This window comes from Dendrobates tinctorius, unplaced genomic scaffold, assembly GCF_039654945.1.
Source record: "Dendrobates tinctorius isolate UK_male_01 unplaced genomic scaffold, ASM3965494v1 ptg000116l, whole genome shotgun sequence".
NCBI classification, from domain to species: domain Eukaryota; kingdom Metazoa; phylum Chordata; class Amphibia; order Anura; family Dendrobatidae; genus Dendrobates; species Dendrobates tinctorius.
Genome location: NW_027361784.1, coordinates 2,496,822 through 2,520,625, shown reverse-complemented (window position 1 = coordinate 2,520,625; position 23,804 = coordinate 2,496,822). Strand labels below are relative to the sequence as shown.

The window sequence follows — 23,804 nt, the reverse complement described above, 5'->3', positions numbered from 1 at the left end:
AATTTCTCTTTGCTGTACAACAGACTGCCTCTTCAGACTTGTTTCAGATCTTTCCATTCTCGCAAAGTTGATGCACAACAGACTGCCTCTCCAGACTTGTTTCAGATCTTTCCATTCTCGCAAAGTTGATGCACAACAGACTGCCTCTCCAGACTTGTTTCAGATCTTTCCATTCTCGCAAAGTTGATGCACAACAGACTGCCTCTCCAGATTTGTTTCAGATCTTTCCATTTTCGCAAAGTTGATGAACAAGAGACTGCCTCTCTAGACTTGTCTTAGATTTTACCATCCTCACAAAGCGATAGACAGCCCGAGGAGACTGCACAAAGTGTCACATTACTTGGGAATACAAGATGGCTGGACATCAGGTTGGTTAGAATCCACTTGACCACAGGTTTACTACATGTAACTCTTATACTGTACACTAGAATGTCTCTAAGGAATAGGGACTTGCTTCACTACCTTATGATGCAAAAAGGGGGAAAAAAAAACGCGCAAGCACGAACGTTATGGGCCATCGGTGTGGAGCTGGGATTTAATTGCCTTAAAAAGGTATTGTCCGAGGAAAACAAGCTATCTATCCAAAGGATCGGGGATGAATTATTAATTGGTTCCGAACTCTGGGATCTGCACCGATCAGGAGAACGGGGCACTTATATCCCCCTTAGAATGGAGCAGCAGAGCATGTGCTTTCTCCGCCCATAGAGAATGAATGGAGCAGTGTTTGGGTGAGTTACCTGACATTCCATGTAGTTCTAGGGATTAAGGATCCTCATCGAGAGATTTTGCCAATCGGTGTGGCTCCTAGCTCTTGCACTCCCACCGATCAGCTAAGTGCACAGGTGATAACGTTTTAACCAGATGACTCTTTAAAGGATTACTCTGGTAATACCAAATTAAAACCAATGCTCTTGATAGGTGATAACTAATAGATGGTGGGGATCCAACAGCTGGGAATAAATAAGAATGACTATCCACATGGAGTCAGGGGTGCTGCAAAAATCTTTCCTACAGCTTCCAAATCCTAACAACACTGTATTATCCTGATAAAACAATGGCGCAAGATCATTATGGTATATTTTGTGCATCTAGATGAGAAGAAATGCTGAGCTTTGGCGCCTGCACAATCAGCAGATTATTCTTCCTAGAAGCAGTTTGCTGTCGGGAATTCATGAACGTCTCCGATTTACCGTTCAGGTTATATACTGCAATCAAGTGAATGCGAGGGGGAAATCTATTATTACGAACGGTCGGAGCCCCACGGCGAGGTGCTAAGCGCCTGTAGGACGAGATTAGCTTTATTGTTTGCCTTTTTATATGAGTTGTGGTCTACATTAATGTAGAAATCCCCGATTGCAGACAACTGGGTATTTAACTTCTAATTTGAGTTCATTTTTGTAATTGATGTCGAAATCTAGGTCAACACTTGATGCTTCGCTCAGTGCCGGCTTGTTAAGGACACGGTAAATTCCAAGGTCATGTGCTAAATTGCAGATCCTTTTACTGTAACCAGCACACGAAATGATTCTTCTTGACAGGTGATCACTCCGAAGTAGCAAGTGAGAACACAGATAATTAGCAATAGCAACCAGCAGAAGCAAGGATGGATATACCGGTACATGTGGTATTACACGTAGAGAAAGCAATGGTGGAAGGTTTCAGCTACAGTACCGCTGCCTCCTTTGCCGAAAGCCAAGTTGCCCAAGATGCCCACCACATTTACCATTTCAATAGCAATGACGGGAATCAGGCAATGCGGAAACCTTAGAGATAGGTCATTAATATCTGATCGGTGGAGGTCCAACACCCATCTATTCGCTGTTTATATCCAGCCTCTTGACGGCACTGCAAACACTGTTTAGTGGCCATTGCAGTATAGTCCAGAGGCAAAAAAATGCCTATTATATGAATATCCACTAAAGGAAAAGGTCATCAATGTAAAACACCCTTTATAAAGGACTTGTCACCAGCACAAAAGTGGCCAGTTTTTGCTTTTATTTTATTTCCACTGCTCCCTGGAGTATTGCGTTTGTTTTTTTTTAAAAATCCACCATACCATTCCAGAGATATGGGCCTTTATATTTAGAACTTTCTTTTAATGGTTGTTGCCAAAAGGGCGTGTCACAGGGTAATAAGGTGGATCAGCCTAAAGACACGCCCCAGAGGATCCTGTGATCACAAACATTAGCACTAAATAAAAAGTCCCAGATCTCTAGAATGAAAAGAAATTTAAGTGGCATACTCAGGGAAACAGCAGGAAAACGGGAGTAAAGACTGGTCAGTCATAAAACAGCGAACAAATCCAGCAAAAGGTCCAATAAAATAATTCTTCTTTATTTCCGTTAATAACCGCATATGCGCTTCTGATTGATGTCCTTATTCTTTGCATATATGATACTGACTGGGTTTTCAAGGTATATATAGCTAGCATACTGGGGAAACCACTTGTATCACACCCCTTAGGCAATTGGCAAAGCTCTTTAATCCTTCATAACACAAACATGTTCAAATGAACATAGACTTTCATTAAAAAAAATGAGTGTATATATATATATATATATATATATATATATATATATATATATATATATATATATATATATATATATATATTAATTATACACATACATACACAAACAACGTACAAATATACAATACACATATGCATAAGTTACAAAAAAAGAAAGCTCAAAAATATATTTAGCGGTCATTCATAATGGATTATTTTCCCTGAAACCATCCCATATCAAAAGGAGGTCGTCAATATAGCGACCATACCACCTGATATGAGAGGAAAACTTATGAACACAAACAATTCTTCCCACCTGGATATGTACAGATTAGCTAGCAATGGGGAAAAATTAGCACCCACCGTGGGTCCTCACTTTTGTAAAAATATTTTCTTAAATACTGGTCACTTTTGATCTGGTGACAGGGTGTTTTTCAGGTACATTTATGTTTTTACATTTTAGACAAATACAATATAGCATTTACCCTTCTACAAATGAATCCAATTTAGCCAGTTCATCTGACAAACCGACCAGGACATCGAGCGTGCCGACCTATGTTGAAGCAGAAAACAAAAAAAATGATTATCCGATTTTATTTTGTTTGTTATAAAACCTGTGATAAAATCAATAGCAACACAAAAGAGTGGAAAAAGATAAAATAGTGGCTAGGAGAAGAGACACCTTCCGGCGGCAGAACTCTTTAACCAAAACACAAATGACAGTGCAAAAAAAGGAGGGAAAAAAAAAAAAAAAGTTAAAACGAGTGTTATCTGGTACTTTCAACCAAAAAATGTTGATCTTTGCAAAATGTGCCCAGTGTTTTCGATGAGTAACAGTCACCGGCTGTTTCACCCTCCTTGACAGGATCTCTTGGCCATGACCAGATTCCTCTTCCTAAAATCCCAATATTACACAAAGCACTTACCTTCAAGTCAGGTATATTAAACTTGTGGTTGGCAGATAAATTGTTATTCTTGATGGTGGCGGCCATGAGTTTTTCCCAAGTTTGTTGGCATGTTTTCTCCCCAGGAGCAGAGATCAACCAAAACTCGGTCATGATTGTGGTTTAAGTGTTGGTTGTAGAAAGAATCTCACTAGAACGACACAAAATAAATGAGACCAACATGGTAGTTCTTTAAAACAGATGTAAGTAAGTACCTACAAGACACTTGGCTATTTTTTTTCTAGCTCATATCTACGGTATTAGGAGACTGATTAACCGAACGTAGTCCCACTGGAAGCTATGACTTCCTAAAAAAAAAAAAAATCGTTTGAAATTGGCACCGGCCGCGCCTGTGCCGTAACATCTATTGGCGATCGATGATAGCCGCTACTGCGCAAGGTGAGGCCGGCGCCATTTTCAAATGGAATTTTTTTTATTTATGAATATAAGGATAAGATCAGACAAAATTATATGCACAATAGATATGCGATCAGGCTGCAGCACAGGCACCACCGCCAGCCTGCAGAAGATTTTTTTCCCCCAAACTACGGTATATATAGTATTCATTATGTAAACTAGGTGGCAGGTCAGTGAGGGATCAGTGACCTGTCAGAAACCATACTGATGAATACCTAAGCAGAGCACCACGTGAAGACCCCCCCCCACGGGCCGCCCCGGAGCACGGGCATATCATTAACTCAAAACTGAAAATAAAGATCACACAGAACAAGACGGATTTCATCAACGCAGGTATTTTTAATCAGTATATTGGCGCCGGCCTGACACGGTCTGTAGGTTACTGTGCACAATCCTGCTGGCAGGTTCCCTTCAGGAGATATAGACTTATAATAATAATCCTGTAGGCTCCACTTGGTTTCTTTATTAGAAATGGGCGAGAATAATGATTCTTGCAATGTTCTCTCTCTGGAGCTAATGAGATAACGCCTGACAGCTGCAGATCTTGGAACCCACAGAACCTCCTGTAACTTTTGAGATGCAAGGGAGATTATTCTTAGATATCGTGTAGGGTAGAAGGAGAACTCCCATCTTTACTTCATCCCTGATGGATTCCAGGATTCTTTGGTCTGAGGAAATCTGGAAAAGAAATTAGAGATTCTGCCCCTTACATGTCCCATTACTTGTTTGTATTTGGTCCAGATTTTAGACTGTGGACAACGAACATGTTTTGCAACATTGCGCGATGATTTACCCTCTTTTAAAAGTTTGATAATCCTCTCCTTTGTTTCAATTGACATCTCTTGTGTTGGAGCCATGATTCATGTCAGTCCACTTGGTGCAACAGCTCCCCAAGGTGTGATCACTTCTTTTTAGATGCAGACTAACAAGCAGATCTAATTGAATTCAGGTGTTAGTTTTGGGAATGAAAATTTACAGGGTGATTCCATAATTTTTTCCCTCAGAACTGAGTGATTCCATAATTTTTCCCCTATTATTGGTTAAAAAAAGGAACCATTACCGACTACCACATTTTTTGTTCTTGATTTCTTTTAGTGTTTCTTAAAGCCAGAAAGTTGCCATTTCAAATGACTTTAGTTTTGTGCCATGTCTGTGATCTGCTATTTTTCCTACAATATTAAACAACTGAATGAACATCCTCCAAGGCTGGTGATTCCATAATTTTTGCCAGGGGTTGTAGAATCAAACTCTAGATATTGTCATGATGCGGGATAATTTTATTTTTTCATTTCAATCTCCGAAACATTTCATCTTGGACTGTTGGACGTATCTCTTCTTCTGCAACTTACAATATATTTCTTACGGCTATCAGGAGGTCATCCATGTCCTCAGTAGAAAAATAATATTTTTTGGCCCTTTGGTCAAAGTTTAGAGTTGGATTTAATTTTTCTTCCTCCAGCCTATCTTCAGAGACAGATGCATGGGCTTCTTCTGAATCTGACCTCTGATCTTTCACTTTTTGGGCACAGGAGGTGCCAGATAACCCGATTGAGAGAAGGTAGCTATCAAAGTCTGAATTTCCTGACGTACCATCTTAACTCCACCATTTGAGACTGTTTTTCATTCCTCACAATCTTTTCTGTGCACGCTTGACATAATTGCTTTTTATGGGAGCTTCTTATTACAAATGGCACATCAACGGCCAGTAGATTTAGCTCTTGTTTTTAGTGTAGGCTCCTTTTCCCCCCAAAAAAAGGAAGAAGGCGGTAATAATATCGAACTCTCAAAAATGAGACATTTACCCCAGGATTACATACTGGGCCTGGGTTCGTGCTGGGCTCAGAAGATGCAGAGGGAAGAGAAGACGCACCCTCCAAGGATCTACGGTATCAGTCCTACCATAGGGTATCTGGTCAGGGTCACTTACAGCAAAGTGACCGTGACTCAGCGCATTAGGAATCCCTAGGATGCGAACTCCTCTTCCTGAAGAATCATAAGCTGTTCCAATCCGGAGAAGGGCTGGAAAACGCTGTGCACGCCAAGGTGGATTCCAACTGGAAGTGACAGCAAGTGAAGGGGATCGGCATCCCACGTAACATCCGGCGCATGTTCACTGCATGCCAGCATAGAAGGGAAGGAGGAGAGAGGCTGGGGAGCTGTGGGAGGACCCCAGCCCACCTTCCAATCAACACTGCATGGAAACGCAGGAGAACGGAGGGGTACTTGATCCTTGGGACACAGGAGGAGGTGGAGAGGAGGAAGGCAGCGTGATTGACCTCACTGCAGGCCAGGGCCTGGAATTATTCTCGCCCCGGCGTCTACTGACTGCAGAACACCACCATGACTTCTTCATGCCCCTAGGAACACTGAGGATAAGAGGTTGGGTAGGGGCTATTTAACCTGTTTGTATTTCCTATCCCTATTTTTATCAGGGCTGTGGAGTCGGAAAGCCAAACCTTCGATTCCAGACTCCTCAATTTCCCCGAGTCCCAACTCCACAGCACTGGTCACTACTGAGCATAGACATAACGTGCAGCACAAATTCAGCTCAACTAACAGCCGAGATCCATAGATCAGGAACAGAGCAGACATTTATAGGACACTTCATAGCTTTCCCAAATTCTTATGAAAACATTTACAGCACATCCTGCATTGTACTACTGTACCCAATTTATTATATCTTTTAGGACACGGTCCATTCTATATAGACTTCGACTACACCAAAATGGGCACTGTGTCCGACTCCACAACCCTGATTTTTATTGATTAAGAAGTGCCTTTAAGATGAATTTCCTTTAAGAGTAAGCAGAAAAGAAAATTCTCCCTTGTGGCAGATTTCCAAAACTGCACCAAGTTGGTACTAGAAAGCCCAAAACGGAATATTTAGGTAAAACGCTTCCCTCTTGTAGATACCAGTACTGCTCAATATAAACCACTTGAAACTATTAATAATTAATTTCCATCTTGAAGTGTCTGAGTCACAACATTAGTAATGAAGAGAAACCCTTCTTGCTGTAAAACGTTAAGAAAAATTAAAGGAAATCGGAGATTTTTTTTTCCTTTATTTGTTATGTTTGTCAAACTGTCACAACTTGAAACAATGCTAAAAGATGAAAGACATTCTCTAAGAACAAGTACTGAGCGACTGCACACAAATGCTGCTTCATTAATTCTGCACTTTCATCCAGAGCTGCACTCAGAATGTGGCAGCAGCCTCCACTTGTTCTGTACCTTGTTCACAGCTGGATAAAGCAGTACATTAAACCATGTGCAGCGGTATGATGTCTGCAGCGCTCACTGCCGCTAACTACACTTTATGGGGATGTTAGCACTAGTCTTCATTTATATCCACTACAGACGGGTGTTTTTATTACTTCCCGCTTATACTGATCATCCATAGCAATAAAATCACTTGCCCATTATTGTCAAAACCCCTCCTCATTCCCCCAAAACCTGCTACCTGTCAAAGCATGGATTCCGCAAGACCTGTTGTATCTGGTGCCTCGTTGGCAGCAGTTCATTTCAGTTCCTGAAGCTATAAGTTGCGACTTCCAAGATTTGGGCCTATTTGTCCAGCACATTACACATCGGATCGAATTGAGATCTGCAAGTTTTGGAAACCAAGTCCATTTGCGTATCACATTTCCCAAAGGCGCATTGCATGGCCTAAAAGTCTCCTTACGCCGGCATGTCACCCTCCACAAACATAAAGACGTTACCCCCTGTAAACCCAATCAAAGTGTGCTGTGCTCCTCAAACCATTCCTGAACGGTTTTTGCAGCACAGCGGTGGTCTTACCCAGTGGACAGAGCCTCGGGCCACTGCTCCTCACACACCAATGGACCTTCGGTACTCATGATCTTGCTGCAGATTGACCAGATATCAGCCATTTGGTGGCTACCAACCCCCGTAATGGAGACTCTGACTCCGACGTTTAAACATCAGAATTTGGCTCATGTCAATGTTGCTCATGTTCTTACTCTGACCCATTTCCCCTGCATCCAACACACCAGATTTAAGAACTGGCTGCCTAATATATTCCACCCCTTGACAGGTGCCATTGTCATGACCTGATGTTAAATTCTTTACTAGACAGTGGTTTTAAAATTGTGTCTGAATGTAGTATATCTAAAGCCTTGTTCACACCATGTTCTTGTGGTCTACTTGGCCTATCCATTTTTTACGGTAAAAAAAAAAAAAAGAAAAAAAAACAAAACATTTTAATGGATAAGTCTGCAAAGTATAACACGTATGTCAGATAGTATTCATTTGTGCACTTATCAGTTTTTTACATTAAGTGAATAGCGCACTTATTCCTTGAGAAAAAACATTTTTTCATTTTTTTAATAACATTGCAGCTTATGAAGACAGATGCAGACGTAGTCGTAACTTTGCATCAATTTTTTTCTTCCAGAAAACAAGTTGCGAGCACCATGTCCATTAAAAAAAACAAAACTTTTTCCTGCCACATAAATGCTAAAAAAATAGGTATTGTTGCTTTTAACAAGTTCTTCTTTGTCTCCATGGCAACAGACTACAAACAACTCTGTAGTCAGCTAACGTACGTCTTGCTACCCTAAAATGTGTGTAGAGAACAGTAAGTGACAGTGACTGCAGAATCAGAACACACAATTTTTGGCTTATATATTCTTTTTTCCCATAAAAAGGTCTTTAAAAGCTTCTCATCGTTACCCGTGGTGCGATTGTCTAGCTCAAAGCTGAACTAAATCCCAAATGTCAAGTTACTAAGATCGTAATTGAACAGACAGAAACCCACAGATGGATGGAATGGGAGGAATTACATAAGAGAATGAAGAAGAAAGGTAAAGAAATAAAAAGGGCAAAAAGTTATCCTCTCGAAATACTGTTTATAGCTAAACAAATGGGGGCAGGACAGTCATGTGATCCTTGGATGAGTGTTTTCGATTGGGTAGTAGAGGAAAAAAAAAAATTTCGAAATCCAGAACGTAGCTAAACCCTAAGAGAAGTCCCCTGCCCCTAACCAGTAGTCACAATAGGCCATCTACATCCCCATTACTGTATCTCCTGTCCATATCCCATAAACCCCACAGTAGCTACAACAATCTCTCAGCCCTCCTGGCATGTAAAAAACAAAACAAAAAAAAAAAAAAAAATCACAGCAACATTAACACCCTGCCCACCACCCTCCCAGAAGCTTCATCAACATTCATCCTTGTCAAAATTTCCACCTGTCCATCCCCTCTAGGAAGTTAAAGCCATAATCCATGGCTCAGCACCACCCTACATTTCCTTCCTCGTCTCAGCCTACCATCCTATCCGTGCCCTTCGTTCTGCTAATGACCTGAGGTTAACATCCTCATTAATCAGAAGCTCCCACTCCCGTCTCCAAGACTTTTCACATGCTGCACCGTTCCTTGGGAATGCACTACCCAGGTTAATACGATTAATCCCCACAGTTTCAAGCTTGCCCTAAAAATGCATTTGTTCAGACTGGCTTACCGCCTCAACGCATTAACCTAAATATCCCTGTGTGGCTCATTCAAAATTTTTTCTACCATAACCAGGTTCCTCGCATCATGTTCCCACATGCTTTATGCATTTAATAGCCCTCTGTGTCTGTACTGTTACATATTTAGACTGTTAACTGGTTCATGCAGGCTCACAGGAACACCCGATTCTTACACTATGGCTGATCCAAACAAAAAATAAATTGTTACCATCCACCTTCCGTGTCTCCCCTTTTTCCTCATGGATTGTAAGCTTGCGAGCAGGGCCCTCATTCCTCTTGGTATCTGTTATGAGCTATGTGATTATTGTTATGCTGTAATGTCTATTATCTGTACAAGTCCCCTCTGAAATGTAAAGTGCTGCGGAATATGTTGGCGCTATAGAAATAAAAATTATTATTATTATAATCCCCCACCAAAATTTACAAGTACCGCCACCTGACAAACCACTCACTAGTAACAGCATCAATACCCCATTATCTCTCTGTAAACACCGGCACAACTTCTCCCCCTTTCAGTAGACAACTACAGTAACCCCTAGTCACAATTGGAGTTGAGCAAATTTTTCAAAATTCGGTTCTGATTACGATCGGCTCTGATTATTGTATCTGCAATATTCGTTGAACATCATTGGAGTCAATGGGAGTAGAAATGAACAAATATGTTCAGAATTGATTGTCAAGCATAAATTCGGCATAAATAGGGTACCAATATGGCACGAATTTGGCAAATTAAGATTCGGCGACCGATTCCAAACATGTTCGCTCAACTCTAGTCACGATGTCCCCAGCCCACCGCCTATCAATAGTCAAAGCCACAATGTCCTCAACCCACCCACCCTCTTCTCAATAGTCACAGCCACAATGTCCTCAACCCACCCACCCACCCTCTTCTCAATAGTCACAGCCACAATGTCCTCAACCCACCCACCCTCTTCTCAATAGTTACAGCCACAATGTCCTCAGCCTACTCTCTATCAATGGTCACAGCCACAATGTTCCAAACTCACACCTTAACAATGGTCAGAGACACAATGTCCCCCTGCCCACTACCCTATCAATAGTCACAACCATAAGGTCCTCAGCCCACTCGCTCTTCTCCCGCAACCACAATTAACCATGTTAGTCCTTAGCTGTAGTGGCTGCATACATGACATTTGCGTGAAACTTTTCAATGCACTTACACCAGAAAAGTAAAGATTGCATAGAAAATTCCATCCCCAAAGATAAATAATTCTGTGTCGCACAGCTAAGGCTAGTTTCACACTTAGTTTTTTTTGCGCTGCACCTCGTGCGCATACCAAACGCATGCAAAAAAACGCATCATGCGTTTTGCATGCATTTGCTGTTTTTCTGCGCATGCGATTTAACCAGTTTGTCACCATGTTAAGTGAAAAAAATGCATGCGATTTTAAACGCTTGCGTGCGCATGTCCTGGCGCACGCCTGCGTTCCCATAGACTGCAATGCTGTCTTTTTGCGCATTCCGTGCGCTAACATGCGCATGCGTTTTTTTGAAACAGGTCGGACGGACCAAAAATGCAACAGGTTGCGTCCAGCGCGCCTAGGCGCACACTACAAAAAAACCGAATGCACTCGAAAACGCATACGAACGCGTGCATGCGCTAGACCATGCGCATCCATGTTAAATATAGGGGAGCAATGCGCATGCGCACGATAGCGCACAAGGCGCAGCGCTAAAAAACGCAAGTGTGAAACCAGCCTAAAAAGGACTAGAGGGAACCTGCAACTATTTGGAGAACGTGGCCCCACCAATCTCTGCCATCAGTGGAGAGGTGGCTTTGCTCGGCTTGCTCAGTTTTAAGGGGATCTCACACATAAATGAATGAAGAAGGCAGTGAATGCATGGCCACCTCTCCACTGACAGCAGAGCATTGGCACAATATTTTTTTTTCGTTCAAATCCTTGGGTAAAATCCACAACATTTCCATCCAATATGAATCAACACTTTCACTGAAGTGTTGAAAAATGTTTGCACTGTTTCAATACAGGAAAGATGTATATCTTTGTACCGTGTTAGCCAGTAGATAGAAGAATATTCAGAATTGAGAGTCCTCAGTGATTGATACCTTTTAATGGCTAACTGAAATTATGAAAGCTTGCAATGTGTTACCATCTTTTCAGTCAGCCATTAGAAGGTATCAACCACTGAGGACTCTCAAATCGTAATGTTTTTTACGGTTTCATTCATTTGAAGCGGACTTGCAGAAATACAAGCACGCTGTACAAACATAACCCTAACCATTAATTTTGCAAAATCATGTTAATTAGAAACATGCATAGACCAACTGAACTGGTGCGCCCCATGCCTTCAGGGCAAAGAGACTCCCTTTCATATGTACAGGTGTCCGGAACAGTGCATGGACAGAGAGGCAGAAAACCTGCGTACAGATGGCAGCGACCACGTCTACACATAGCAGTGCTGGACTCAAAGTGCCATAAGGAGGAAGAACCTCTTTTAATATATATACACATCATAGAACAAGGCCAAGTTCACACATCAGTTTTTTTCTTGTACAAAAAAAAAAAAAAAAAGCATTCATTGTTGGCCTTGGTTGGCCTTTTTTAATACAATTAGTGTAGTATATGTTTTCTTCTATGCAAAAATTAAAAAAAATAAAACAGTAAAAAAATGGACAGCTCAGGGAGGAAAACATTTTTCATGTACCCACTGACTTGCAATGAAGAGGGTTGATCCGTGACTCAAAAAACGAACATGCCTCTGTTCGGTAAGGGCTCATACTCACTTGCGAGAGACTCGCGCGATTCTCCCACAGAGTACCTTAGAGACAAGAAACCATCCTTTAGGTTAGTTAGGAGAAAAGGAGGTACTATAGAGCTAATATGATCAGGTTCAAATATTTTTGAGGGCGCTACTGCTGGCTCCTCTGCATGGTGTCCCTTTTTCCCCTCAATGCAGGGACGCCAGCTTACTCACTGCACCAGCCCCACAGCGTGGTTCCCCGGCGTGCTTCCTGCAGTTCCCGGTAGAGTGCCTAGCTCACGCGCTCCCCTGTTCTTAAAAGGGGCAGTGCATGCATATAGTAAATGCCCTCAGCTTGTAGCCAAGAGGTATTTTGAATAATGTGTTCACTTGCTAGATGGCTCCAGACTAATATCTGGGAGTCATCCTGTATATAAGACCCTCTCCCTTAGGGAGTTGCTAAGCAGCTATTTGAATCATTAGGTAGTTGGTGTTCTACCAGTGCAGTTGCAAGTTAAGACCCCGTCACACACAGCGATCTCGCTAGCGAGATTGCTACTGAGTCACAAGTTTTGTGACGCAACAGCGATCTCACCAGCGATATCGCAGTGTGTGACACTTATCAGCGACCGGCCCCCCTGCCGGTTATCGCCGATTGTCCTGGAATGGCCAGGACATTTTTTTGATCGCTGGTGTCCCGCTGGCCAGCACGCATCTCTGCGTGTGGCAGGCGGGAGACCAGCGATCAGCGAGCTGGCGCTGGTAACTAAGGTACACATCGGGTTTCTAAGTGCCGCGCGCCGCTTAGAAACCCGATGTGTACCTTGGTTACCAGCTCCCTGCACCAGCGCGCTGGTAACTAAGGTACACATTGAGTAACTAAGCGACGTGCGTCGCTTGTTACCCGCGTGTGGCTGGTGCTGATCGCTGGTGAAGCTGCCTGTTTGGCAGCTCACCAGCGATCATGTAGCGACACACCAGCGATCCTGACAAGGTCATATTGTTGTCGGGATCGCTGGTGCGTCGCTATGTGTGACGGGGCCCTTACCCTGGTCCCAGTGCGGCCAGTGTCCTGAACCCGAAATCCTGGTACTGATGTGGCCAGTGTCCTGAACCAGAATCTCTGGATCCTCTACGAACAGTGACTGAACGTCATTCCCTGGTCTGGAATGGCCATTCCTGATCCCGAAGTCCACTGGTTCCTGTGCGGTCAGTACCTGAATGTTATCACCTTGTCCCAGTGTGGCCAGTGCCTGAACATTGTTCCCCGGTCAATGTACAACCAGTCTCCGATTCAGTACCCTACACCGGTGTGTCTGAACAAAGCCCTCATCAGTGGCTGCAAACCAGCAGCTGCAGTACCGGGATCTACCTAGGAGTGGTACCTGGCGGCTACCTGCAGCCCAGTCTGTCTCCACCTTCAGGAGCACCAGTGACCACATGGTAGCCGCTTAGCTTACGCCCCTTCCTAGCCAGACCCGATCCCGTGGCACAGTGTGTCCACAAATCCACATGCGCCACCAATGATCGTAACAGTGCATCTACAAAGGCATCACATGGATCAAAGGACCTGGATACGGCGTCAGCCCTGCAGTTTTTCTCGGCAAAATGGTAAGTGAGAATGAAGTCAAATATCAAGAAAAGAGAACATTGGGCTTCAGGGGGATTCACGCTGTGGGCAGATAGATGATCACCATTCCGGTAGAGCTAATTTTTTAATTAAATTTCACCAATGAAGTAATATTATTCTGTCAGAATTCCTAGAAGAAAAAAAAAGCTGGGAGAATTTTTAGATTCTGAAGAATTTTGTGATAGAGGCATCCACTTCTAGGAGGAACAGCCTATCTACATCAGAGTGGTGTAGAACTGGAGCAGTGGAGAAACAAGATTTAAGTTGCATGAACTGCAGAATCCCAACACAACAGATAATGAACTCCCTTCCGATTGCGGGTAGTAGGAGAAGCCACCACTTGAGAGTAGTTTTTAATAAACTGAAGGTAGAAGTTCACATAGCCTAGGAATTTAAGTGCGTTAAGACCAATGGGTTATGGCCAATCCAACATATCTGACAATTTCTGTTGGTTCATACGGAGACCTCCAAAAGATGATGTACCCGAGAAATCACAGAAACATTGTTATAGTTTAGCAAACAGATTGTTTTGTCGCAAGCTCTTCAAAATGGAGCGGACGTGAAGATAATGCGAGTCCATAAGTCTACAGAAATTTTGGCTGTCATCCAGATGAACTAAGACTTACTGGTACAGGACACCACAAAAATTTCCTTAAACAAAAGTTCTGGAACACAGGCATGTTTTTCATAATATGAAAGGCATAACTAGATATGTAGAATAACCATCACAGGAATGGAAAGCCATCTTCCATTTCTCTCCCTCTTTAATGTGGATATGGTAATAGCCTTCAAAACAGATTAAAGTTGATGAAGATGGTAGCACCCTTAATCCAATAAAACAGCACCCAGATGAGGGGTGATGGAGAAATTTTTTTCAGTGTAATTTTAATCCGTCCCTAACTGACTATACAGTTAGGGCCATATATATTTGGACAGAGACAACATTTTTCTAATTTTGGTTCTAGACATTACCACAATGAATTTTAAACAAAACAATTCAGATGCAGTTGAAGTTCAGGCTTTCAGCTTTCATTTGAGGGTACCCACATTAAAATTGGATGAAGGGTTTAGGAGTTTCAGCTCATTAACATGTGCCACCATGTTTTTAAAGGGACCAAAAGTAATTGGACAGAATAAATAATTGTAAATAAAATGTTCATTTCTATTACTTGGTTGAAAACCATTTGTTGGCAATGACTGCCTGAAATCTTGAACTCATGGACATCACCAGATGCTGTGTTTCCTCCTTTTGATGCTCTGTCAGGCCTTCACTGCGGTGGTTTTCAGTTGCTGTTTGTTTGTTTGTGGGCCTGTCTGAAGTTTAGTCTTTAACAAGTGAAATGCTTGCTCAATTGGGTTGAGATCAGGTGACTGACTTGGCCATTCAAGAATATGCCACTTCTTTGCTTTAATAAACTCCTGGGTTGCTTTGGCTTTATGTTTTGGGTCATTGTCCATCTGTAGTATGAAACGATGACCAGTTTGGCTGCACTTGGCTGGATCTGAGCACACAGTATGGCTCTGAATACCTCAGAATTCATTCGGCTGCTTCTGTCCTGTGTCACATCATCAATAAACACTAGTGACCCAGTGCCACTGGCAGCCATGCATGCCCAAGCCATCACACTGCCTCCGCGGTGTTTTACAGATGATGTGGTATGCTTTGGATCATGAGCTGTACCACACCTTCACCATACTTTTCTCTTTCCATCATTCTGGTAGAGGTTGATCTTGGTTTCATCTGTCCAAAGAATGTTCTTCCAAAACTGTGCTGGCTTTTTTAGATGTTTTTTTTAGCAAAGTCCAGTCTAGCCTTTTTATTCTTGATGCTTATGAGTGGCTTGCACCGTGCAGTGAACCCTCTGTATTTACTTTCATGCAGTCTTCTCTTTATGGTAGATTTAGATATTGATACGCCTACCTCCTGGAGAGTGTTGTTCACTTGGATGGCTGTTGTGAAGGGGTTTCTCTTCACCATGGAGACTATTCTGCGATCATCCACCACTGTTGTCTTCTGTGGGCGCCCAGGTCTTTTAGAATTGACGAGTTCACCAGTGCTTTCTTTCTTTCTCAGGATGTACCAAACTGTAGATTTTGCCACTCCTAATGTTGTAGCAATTTCTTGGATGGGTTTTTTCTGTTTTTGCAGCTTAAGGATGGCTTGTTTCACCTGCATGGAGAGCTCCTTTGACCGCTTGTTTCCTTCACAGCAAAACCTTCCAAATGCAAGCACCACACCTCAAATGAACTCCAGGCCTTTTATCTGCTTAATTGAGAATGACATAACAAAGGGATTGCCCACACCTGTCCATGAAATGGCCTTGGAGTCAATTGTCCAATTACTTTTGGTCCCTTTAAAAACAGGGTGGCACATGTTAAGGAGCTGAAACTCCTGAACCCTTCATCCAATTTTAATGTGGATACCCTCAAATGAAAACTGAAAATCTGAACTTCAACTGCATCTGAATTGTTTTGATTACAATTCATTGTGGTTAAATTATAATGCCAGGAATTGCCACTATTCGTGGAGATTAGTGTCAGAGGCGTTCGTAAAGAAACAAAAGGAACTTTTAGCCCTTTAACTAGTGAGAGGTTGATAACGTTCTCAACAACTCTGGAATCAAAGTCTTGTCCCGTAAACTCAGAGGAATTAAAAATAGTAGACATAGGCACAACAAGATTGCCTGTAGTAAAGGAAAGAGATAGCCCTCTTTTACTCAAAGGTCTGTAGTTTCCTTGTTTGGCCTTGAGTTTGGGACATTCCATGCATGGGTGATCCGCTTCACCACAACAGAGGCATAGCCCTTCTGTACATTGAAGGGATCATTCGGCCAACGATTCTTCCAGACAATTTTCATGGTTTCTTGTAAGGCCTCTATATGAGAAGATTTAGAAAAAGCTTTAGAATGCAAGAGCTTTTTCCCTTGACCTCTCTTTAACATGTAAGTGCATCAGGTAAGCGAGAGAAATCTGGTCAAAGGGACGATGGCAAATTCCTATCAGCAAGTTAGTGTTTTATTCAGCTAGAGAGAATGGCATGGCACATTTTTAGGAGAGCGTCATTGTTCCTGGCCAATTCTAATGACAGGGCAGGAAAATAAATGGCATAGTGTCTCAAAGCATTAGTCCAGTGTCTAAACCGGAGAATGTCATCAGCAGGAAATGGACATGGCCAGGTTCTTCAATCACTATATGGAAGGCATTGAAAAAAAATGTATCACATGATAGTCCGATACCCATAACGGTGAGGCCAAAGCGTCTCCAAACGACAAGGAAAAATATATGATAATTTTGACAGGTCTGAAAAAAATTGATGCGTATGAAGTTTAAAGTATACAGTGCATTGGTAGACAAAGCCCTTAGGATTTCCATATAAACAAGCAGGTGTAGGGGGCTGTGGAGATGGTCAACGAGAACCACGTGCCGGATGAGAGGGCGACTGTGGCAGGGGATTGGGGAGCCAGAGGTGTAACAGCAGAGTTTGAGACAGCGCATGCATATGAGTTGAGAGGTCACGCACACCCTGGTTGAACTCTTGTTGACATGAGTCCCGATAAGTCCTCTGTATCCATCTGCAACAGTGTTGATGCCACTGCACGTGGAATCATTAGCTTGAGTATTCTATTGCGTGCTCACCTGGTGAGCAGGATTTTCTAAGCCGTAGGTCTGGGTGAGCAGCACAGACAGGAGGCAATGATGTAAAACAATGGGTCTTGATGGACGAAACATGGATAAGGGAGGACCAGGTCAGAAGGGTATACAGGGTGACAGACAAGCAAGTGAAGCAGGCAGTACCAACTGAAGCCGAGCCAGATGGGCAGATACACATGGAAAGAGTAAATGTGTAAGAAACTGGTATCTTCCAGCAGGGAGGCAGTTAATTATAGGAATGAAAAGAGTAAATGCAGTCTGGTATCTTCCATAAGGGCAATGGTTAATAGCAGAGATGTAAACTATTACGTAAAGCAAAGAAATAGTTAACCGCAAGGTAGCATTGAAGTATAGGAAAACTGAATACTTGCTCAAAGTGATGCATTACCTTGATTGCAGAGGCTAAGTGTGGAAAGCACTGTACACAGTTGTGAGATGTTTGTAACTTGTTTGGTGTGTGATAGATATGGACAAAACCTAGTAAGCTGGGCTAAGCTTGGAAATAATAATGGTTGTAGCATAGAGGTTAGTAGTAGCTGAGGCAGGTGAAGCAGATTATGGTAAATCTTCTGACATACTTGAGGCAACAATGGACAATGCGCTTTAATACCCAAGAGTATGACATCTGCCTGAGACAGCCTTAAAAGACCTGATGATGTCAGATGAGTTTGCCAGATTACCTGAGAAATCGTGCATGGACTACTGCAAAAGGAGTCAGCCTCAGGAGATGGGAACAAGGAGCTAAGACAGGTAACATGCCCATTTTGGATACGAGTCACAGATTAAACTTCCTATTCAAATTGAAGAGTTCAGAAAAAAAAAGACGGACAGCACACAAATACCATCTGTGCATCATCAAAGTTTAAGAAGTATAAGAAGCAAGGAATTTTTTTTTTCCTGTAAACAAACAGATGTTACAATAATGGTAAAAATGTCCCACGGATCAGATCCAGCACACTGATAGAAACTGGCCCGTTTTAATGTAGGTCAAAAAAAGGACGTCTGAATGAGGGTTTATATAGAGCTCAATGACCGTCCCCAGTGCTCTGGAATGCTGATGTATTACCTGAGTATCTGCCAATCAGGGCCCACTGCAGAGTGAGCTCAGTACAGACGGCAGTGACTGGCTGGCACCATAGGGGGCGGACACATCCTGGAGTTCCATGGAAGACACAGTGCAGAAAAATTTCACTATTTCAGCACCTTCTTGGGTGAGTTAACGTTTTTCAACTCCAGAAAACACTTAAAGGTTCAAAAATGTTTTTATATATACTTTAAAGGTTAATACAACATACAGTTGTGGAAATCACGGCCGTCACGTTATATTACTTCCCTCTATTACGCAATCAGAGCACAGAGAGGAGCGCGGTCAGAAGCTTCCTGTCATGAGTGACACAATCCGTATGATGAAGATGAGGAGACAACAGGACAGCGTCACCCATCAAGTACAATCCACGTACCCGAAAGCAGCTTCTCACTCATGGTGCTCAGTGTACACAAGGCTGAAATCAAACGTCTGTAAAACAACGGGCAAATATGGAACGGGATGTCCTGACCCAGACACACAGCCCCATAGGCATAAGAAGCCATCACATTCGGGTCAGGAGAGTCGCGGCCGGTTTGGACTCAGCATTAGACTGTCTTCAAAATCCACTGACATTTTACTATCCTGCGTACAGCTGTGGACTACATTAGATACTAGAGATGTCTGATAAAAAACAAAGCTCGAGCAGAGTGGAGATCAGGGAGCAGGACATGGGAGGCCAGCGTAACCAGGCATAGGGACGGACATGGTGAGCGGCACATGCAAGTGGGGCATGGGGCAGGTAGACAGCATGGGAGAAAAGTGCAGGTGGGGCACGGGGCAGGTAGCATGGGAGAAAAGTGCAGGTGGGGCACGGGGCAGGTAGCATGGGAGAAAAGTGCAGGTGGGGCACGGGGCAGGTAGACAGCATGGGAGAAAAGTGCAGGTGGGGCACGGTGCAGGTGGGGCACGGGGCAGGTAGACAGCATGGGAGAAAAGTGCAGGTGGGGCACGGGGCCGGACGCAGAAAGGGGGACTCCATGCAGGAGCACGAGGCCAGACATGGAAAGGGTGACTCCACGCAGGAGGGGCATGGGGCCGGACACAGAAAGGGGTACTCCACGCAGGAGGAGCACGGGGCCGGACGCGGAAAGGGGGACTCCACGCAGGAGGAGCACAGGGCCGGAAATGAAAAGGGGGACTCCATGCAGGAGGAGCACAGGGCCGGAAATGAAAAGGGGGACTCCATGCAGGAGGAGCACAGGGCCGGACATGGAAAGGGGGACTCCATGCAGGAGGAGCACAGGGCCGGACATGGAAAGGGGGACTCCACGCAGGAGGAGCACGGGGCCGGACGTGAACAGAGGGACTCCACGCAGGAGGGGCCGGACACAGAGGGACCCGTGCAGGAGGAGTAAGGAGTCAGTCATAGTGGGGGACGCATGCAGCAGGGGCCAGATAAGGTAGAGGGCCGGCGGAGGAGGGGCATGGGGCCGGACAATATGGCGGACAAGGTGGAGGACCCGAGCAGGAGGGGCACGGGGCCGGACAAGGTGGAGGGCCAGAGCAGGAGGGGCACGGGGCTGGACAATATGGCGGGCGCATGCAGGAGGGGCACGGGGCCGGACAAGGTGGAGGGCCCGCGCAGGAGGGGCACGGGGCCGGACAAGGTGGAGGGCCCGCGCAGGAGGGGCACGGGGCCGGACAAGGTGGAGGGCCCGCGCAGGAGGGGCACAGGGCCGGACAAGGTGGAGGGCCAGAGCAGGAGGGGCACGGGGCTGGACAATATGGCGGGCGCATGCAGGAGGGGCACGGGGCCGGACAAGGTGGAGGGCCCGCGCAGGAGGGGCACGGGGCCGGACAAGGTGGAGGGCCCGCGCAGGAGGGGCACGGGGCCGGACAAGGTGGAGGGCCCGCGCAGGAGGGGCACGGGGCCGGACAAGGTGGAGGGCCCGCGCAGGAGGGGCACGGGGCCGGACAAGGTGGAGGGCCCGCGCAGGAGGGGCACGGGGCCGGACAAGGTGGAGGGCCCGCGCAGGAGGGGCACGGGGCCGGACAAGGTGGAGGGCCCGCGCAGGAGGGGCACGGGGCCGGACAAGGTGGAGGGCCCGCGCAGGAGGGGCATGGTTTTGTGGCCAGCTATACATTACTCTAGGCAGGAATGTCCAGGGAGATCTAGCAAGTCAGGAAGTCACAAGGGCCATCACTGGACGTGATCGGGGCTTACATTATAGGAACCATTTGCAAACTACAATATCCATCTGTTGCAATCATGAGACATCCACTGTACAGATTTCCAGCCATCACTTATAGTAACGAGAACACTGCACACCGTCACACATTGCGCACACCGTCACGTATGAGGACCGTCCCCAGGCGGCAGCTCCATACCTGAGTAACGCAGGCCAGCTGTCACAGGCGGCACAGACAAGCGGCAGGTCAGCGCCTCAGATCTCCGCCATCCTCTCACTCACAACCTACTGCCCCCTCTACTTACAAGAAGGAACACTAGCGGTGACAATCACAGCTTACAGGCGTCCGCCTTTCCTTCCACACGGCAGCCATGTTCTAGTAGTCACATTCTACAGCAGGGTATAAGCAATAGCTCGTATTGTCCTCAACAAGATGGCGCCATTCAAGGAGCTAAAAACAGAGGAGAGTCGTGGGCGCACTAGTGTCTGCGAGCTCGTGTCATACAGCCGTCACATGATTGTATCAGCTGACACCCGTACACGCCAAGGTCTTCTCACCTCCCATCGGGGCTGTTATTCTCAGGCGAGGCCGCTAGGGACCAGTCTAGTGATGGCTATAGGAACTGCATTACACCGCCACCTAGTGGTGAATGGTGGGTAAGTTTCGTTCCCTGCAGGTTTCTACTGTGGCCGAGCCTGCTGCGTTTTATATGTGTAATATATGGGTAAGGCTGTGTGCCCACTAACAGGAAATAGGATATTTGGATGTGGCGTATTTTCGCTGTGTGCAAACCGCTGCTCTTCCCGATCGTGGGCACGCAGCCTTAGTGATATAGCACTTGCAGTTGTGTGAAAAAGTGTTTGCCCCCTTTCTTAGTTCCTATTCTTTTGCATGTTTCTCACACTTAAATGTTTAAGATCATCAAACAAATCTAAATATTAGACAAATCTAACACAAGTAATCACAAATCAAAGTTTATAACTGAAGATCTTTATTAGTAAGGGAAAAAGTAATCCAAACCTACAGAGTCCTGTGTGAAAAAGTGATTGCCCCCCTTAAAACATTAACTGTGGTTTATCATATCTTTGGGAAGCTGAGTTCAGTTTCCCTAGCCACACTCAATTCTGATTACTACCACACATGTTCTCAATGAAGAAATCACTTAAATAGGACCTGCCTGACAAAAGTGAAGTAGACCGAAAGATCCTTAAAAGCTAGACACCATGCCGCCATCCAAAGGAATGCTGGAATAAATGAGAAGCAAAGTAACTGAGATCTATTGCTCAGTCAAAGGTTATAAAGCCATTACTAATGCTTTGAGACTCCAGCGAACCAAAGTGAGAGCCATTATCCACAAATGTCAAAAACATGGAACAGTGGTGAACCTTCCCAGGAGTGGCCAGCTGACTAAAATCACCTCAAGAGCGCAGCGTCAACTTATACAAGAAGTCATAAAAAAAAGCCCACAACAACATCTACAGAACTGCAGGCCTCACTTGCCTCAGTTAAGGTTAGTGTTCATGACTCCACCATGGGCAAAAATGACATGCCAGACTTTTGGGAGAATACTGTGTGGACTGACAAGACAAAAGTTGAACTTTTTGGAAGGTTTATGTTCCATCACATCTGGCCTAGAAGTAACACAACATTTCAGAAAAGGAACATCATACCAACAGTAAAATATGGTGGTGGTAGTGTGATGGTCTGGGGCTGTTTTGCTGCATCAGGACCTGGAAGACTTGCTGTGGTAAATGGAACCATGAATTTTGCTGTCTACCAAAAAATCTTGAAGGAGAATGACCGGCCATCTGTTTGTGACATAAAGCTGAAGCGCACTTGGATTATGCAGCAGGACAATGATCCAAAATACACCAGCAAGTCCACCTCTGAATGGCTTAAGAAAAACAAAATGAAGACTTTGGAGGGGCTTAGTCAAAGTCCTGACCTTAATCTGATTGAGGTGCTGCGGCATGACATTAAAAAGGCGGTAAAAATACCTCCAGAGTGTTGTAAAAGACTCATCACCAGTTATCGCAAACGCTTGATTGCAGTTGTTGCTGCTAAGCGTGGCCCTACCAGTTATTAGGGTTAGGGGACAATCATTTTTTTTCACACAGGGACCTGTAGGTATAGACTTCTTATTCCCCTAATAATAAAGATCTTCATTTATAAACTGCATTTTGTGATTACTTGTGTTATCTTTGCTTAATATTTACATTTATTTGATCTGAAAATTTAAGTGTAACAAGCATGCAGAAGAATAGGAAATCAGGAAGGGGCAAACACTTTTTCACACAACTGTATCCTGTTGTGAGTTCATTTTCACCTTCACCATTGAGGTCTGATGAACTCCCTCTTCTGGTGAAGGAAGGTAGTGAGGCTGATTAACAAGCACCTGGGCAGGATGATAATGACTGGGTGACGGGAATTACTGACTGGATATAAGGCAGCCGACGCCCTTCTGCCTTGCGGGTGATTAATCTGAGGGATTCTTGGAGACCAGTCTGATTCCTGCTCCTCAAAAGCTAAGTTTTATGCTCTACTTTTTGCATTTGTGTTTTGGTTTTGTTTTGCCTTGTTTTTCTGGATTTCTGCCTTTCCCTGCTGGGTGAGCTGAATTCCTTTTTGCTCTGTCTTCAGATAATACCTGAGTACTGATATAGTCTTTTTGAAGCCTAGCTTCTTCAGGGCTTTTTTCCCTATCAGTCTGTTGGCTCTTGTTTTTGAGAGGGTTTTGGCGGTTTGCAGACAGCAGCTTTTCTATCCTGTCCTATTTAGTTAGCTTGTGCCCCATCATTTGCTCAGCCTATGTTTCTATCTGTGTGAGTGTTTTTTCATCTTGCTTCACCGTCATTATATGCTGGGGGCTGCCTATTGCTTTGGGGTCTGCTCTGGGGCAGTTTAGATTTCCCTTTCTGACTTTAGGCTATGTAGTTCACCGACTGTAATCGAGGGGTCTAGGGCACCGTAGGAATCCCCCACGGCTACTGCTAGTTGTTGTTGTTAGGTTCAGGGGTCTGCAGTCTGATAGCTGCCAACTTCTCTGGTTTTCTTGACTTAGCTAGTATTTCTGTTTTTGCCTCCTACGGTGACTCATTCATAACAGAATCACCTGCCATACCACAGATCCTAGGGTACTCAATAGCAGGAAAGAATTGTAAAAAAAAAAAAAAAAAAAAAAATTGTTTATATTTTTTCCTCTATATCTCTGAGGCCGTAGGGGG

General features: G+C 44.4%; 1 protein-coding gene across 3 annotated transcripts in view; it reads right to left on the bottom strand.

The window, feature by feature from the left end:
- ATP6V1C1 (ATPase H+ transporting V1 subunit C1) overlaps nt 1-23,804 on the bottom strand; it is a 131,594-nt gene that overhangs the window by 39,132 nt on the left and 68,658 nt on the right. Inside the window, exons 1-3 of one of the 3 annotated variants that reach the window (XM_073590103.1) lie at nt 20,885-21,013; nt 3,436-3,604; nt 2,995-3,062 (exon numbers count right to left, since the gene is read on the bottom strand). In XM_073590103.1, coding sequence (XP_073446204.1) covers nt 2,995-3,062; nt 3,436-3,567 — 200 coding nt within the window. In that variant the 5' untranslated portion in view covers nt 3,568-3,604; nt 20,885-21,013. Of the gene's footprint in view, nt 1-2,994; nt 3,063-3,435; nt 3,605-20,778; nt 21,014-23,804 lie in introns of those variants that run through there. The other 2 variants (XM_073590102.1, XM_073590105.1) reach the window with 2 other exon arrangements.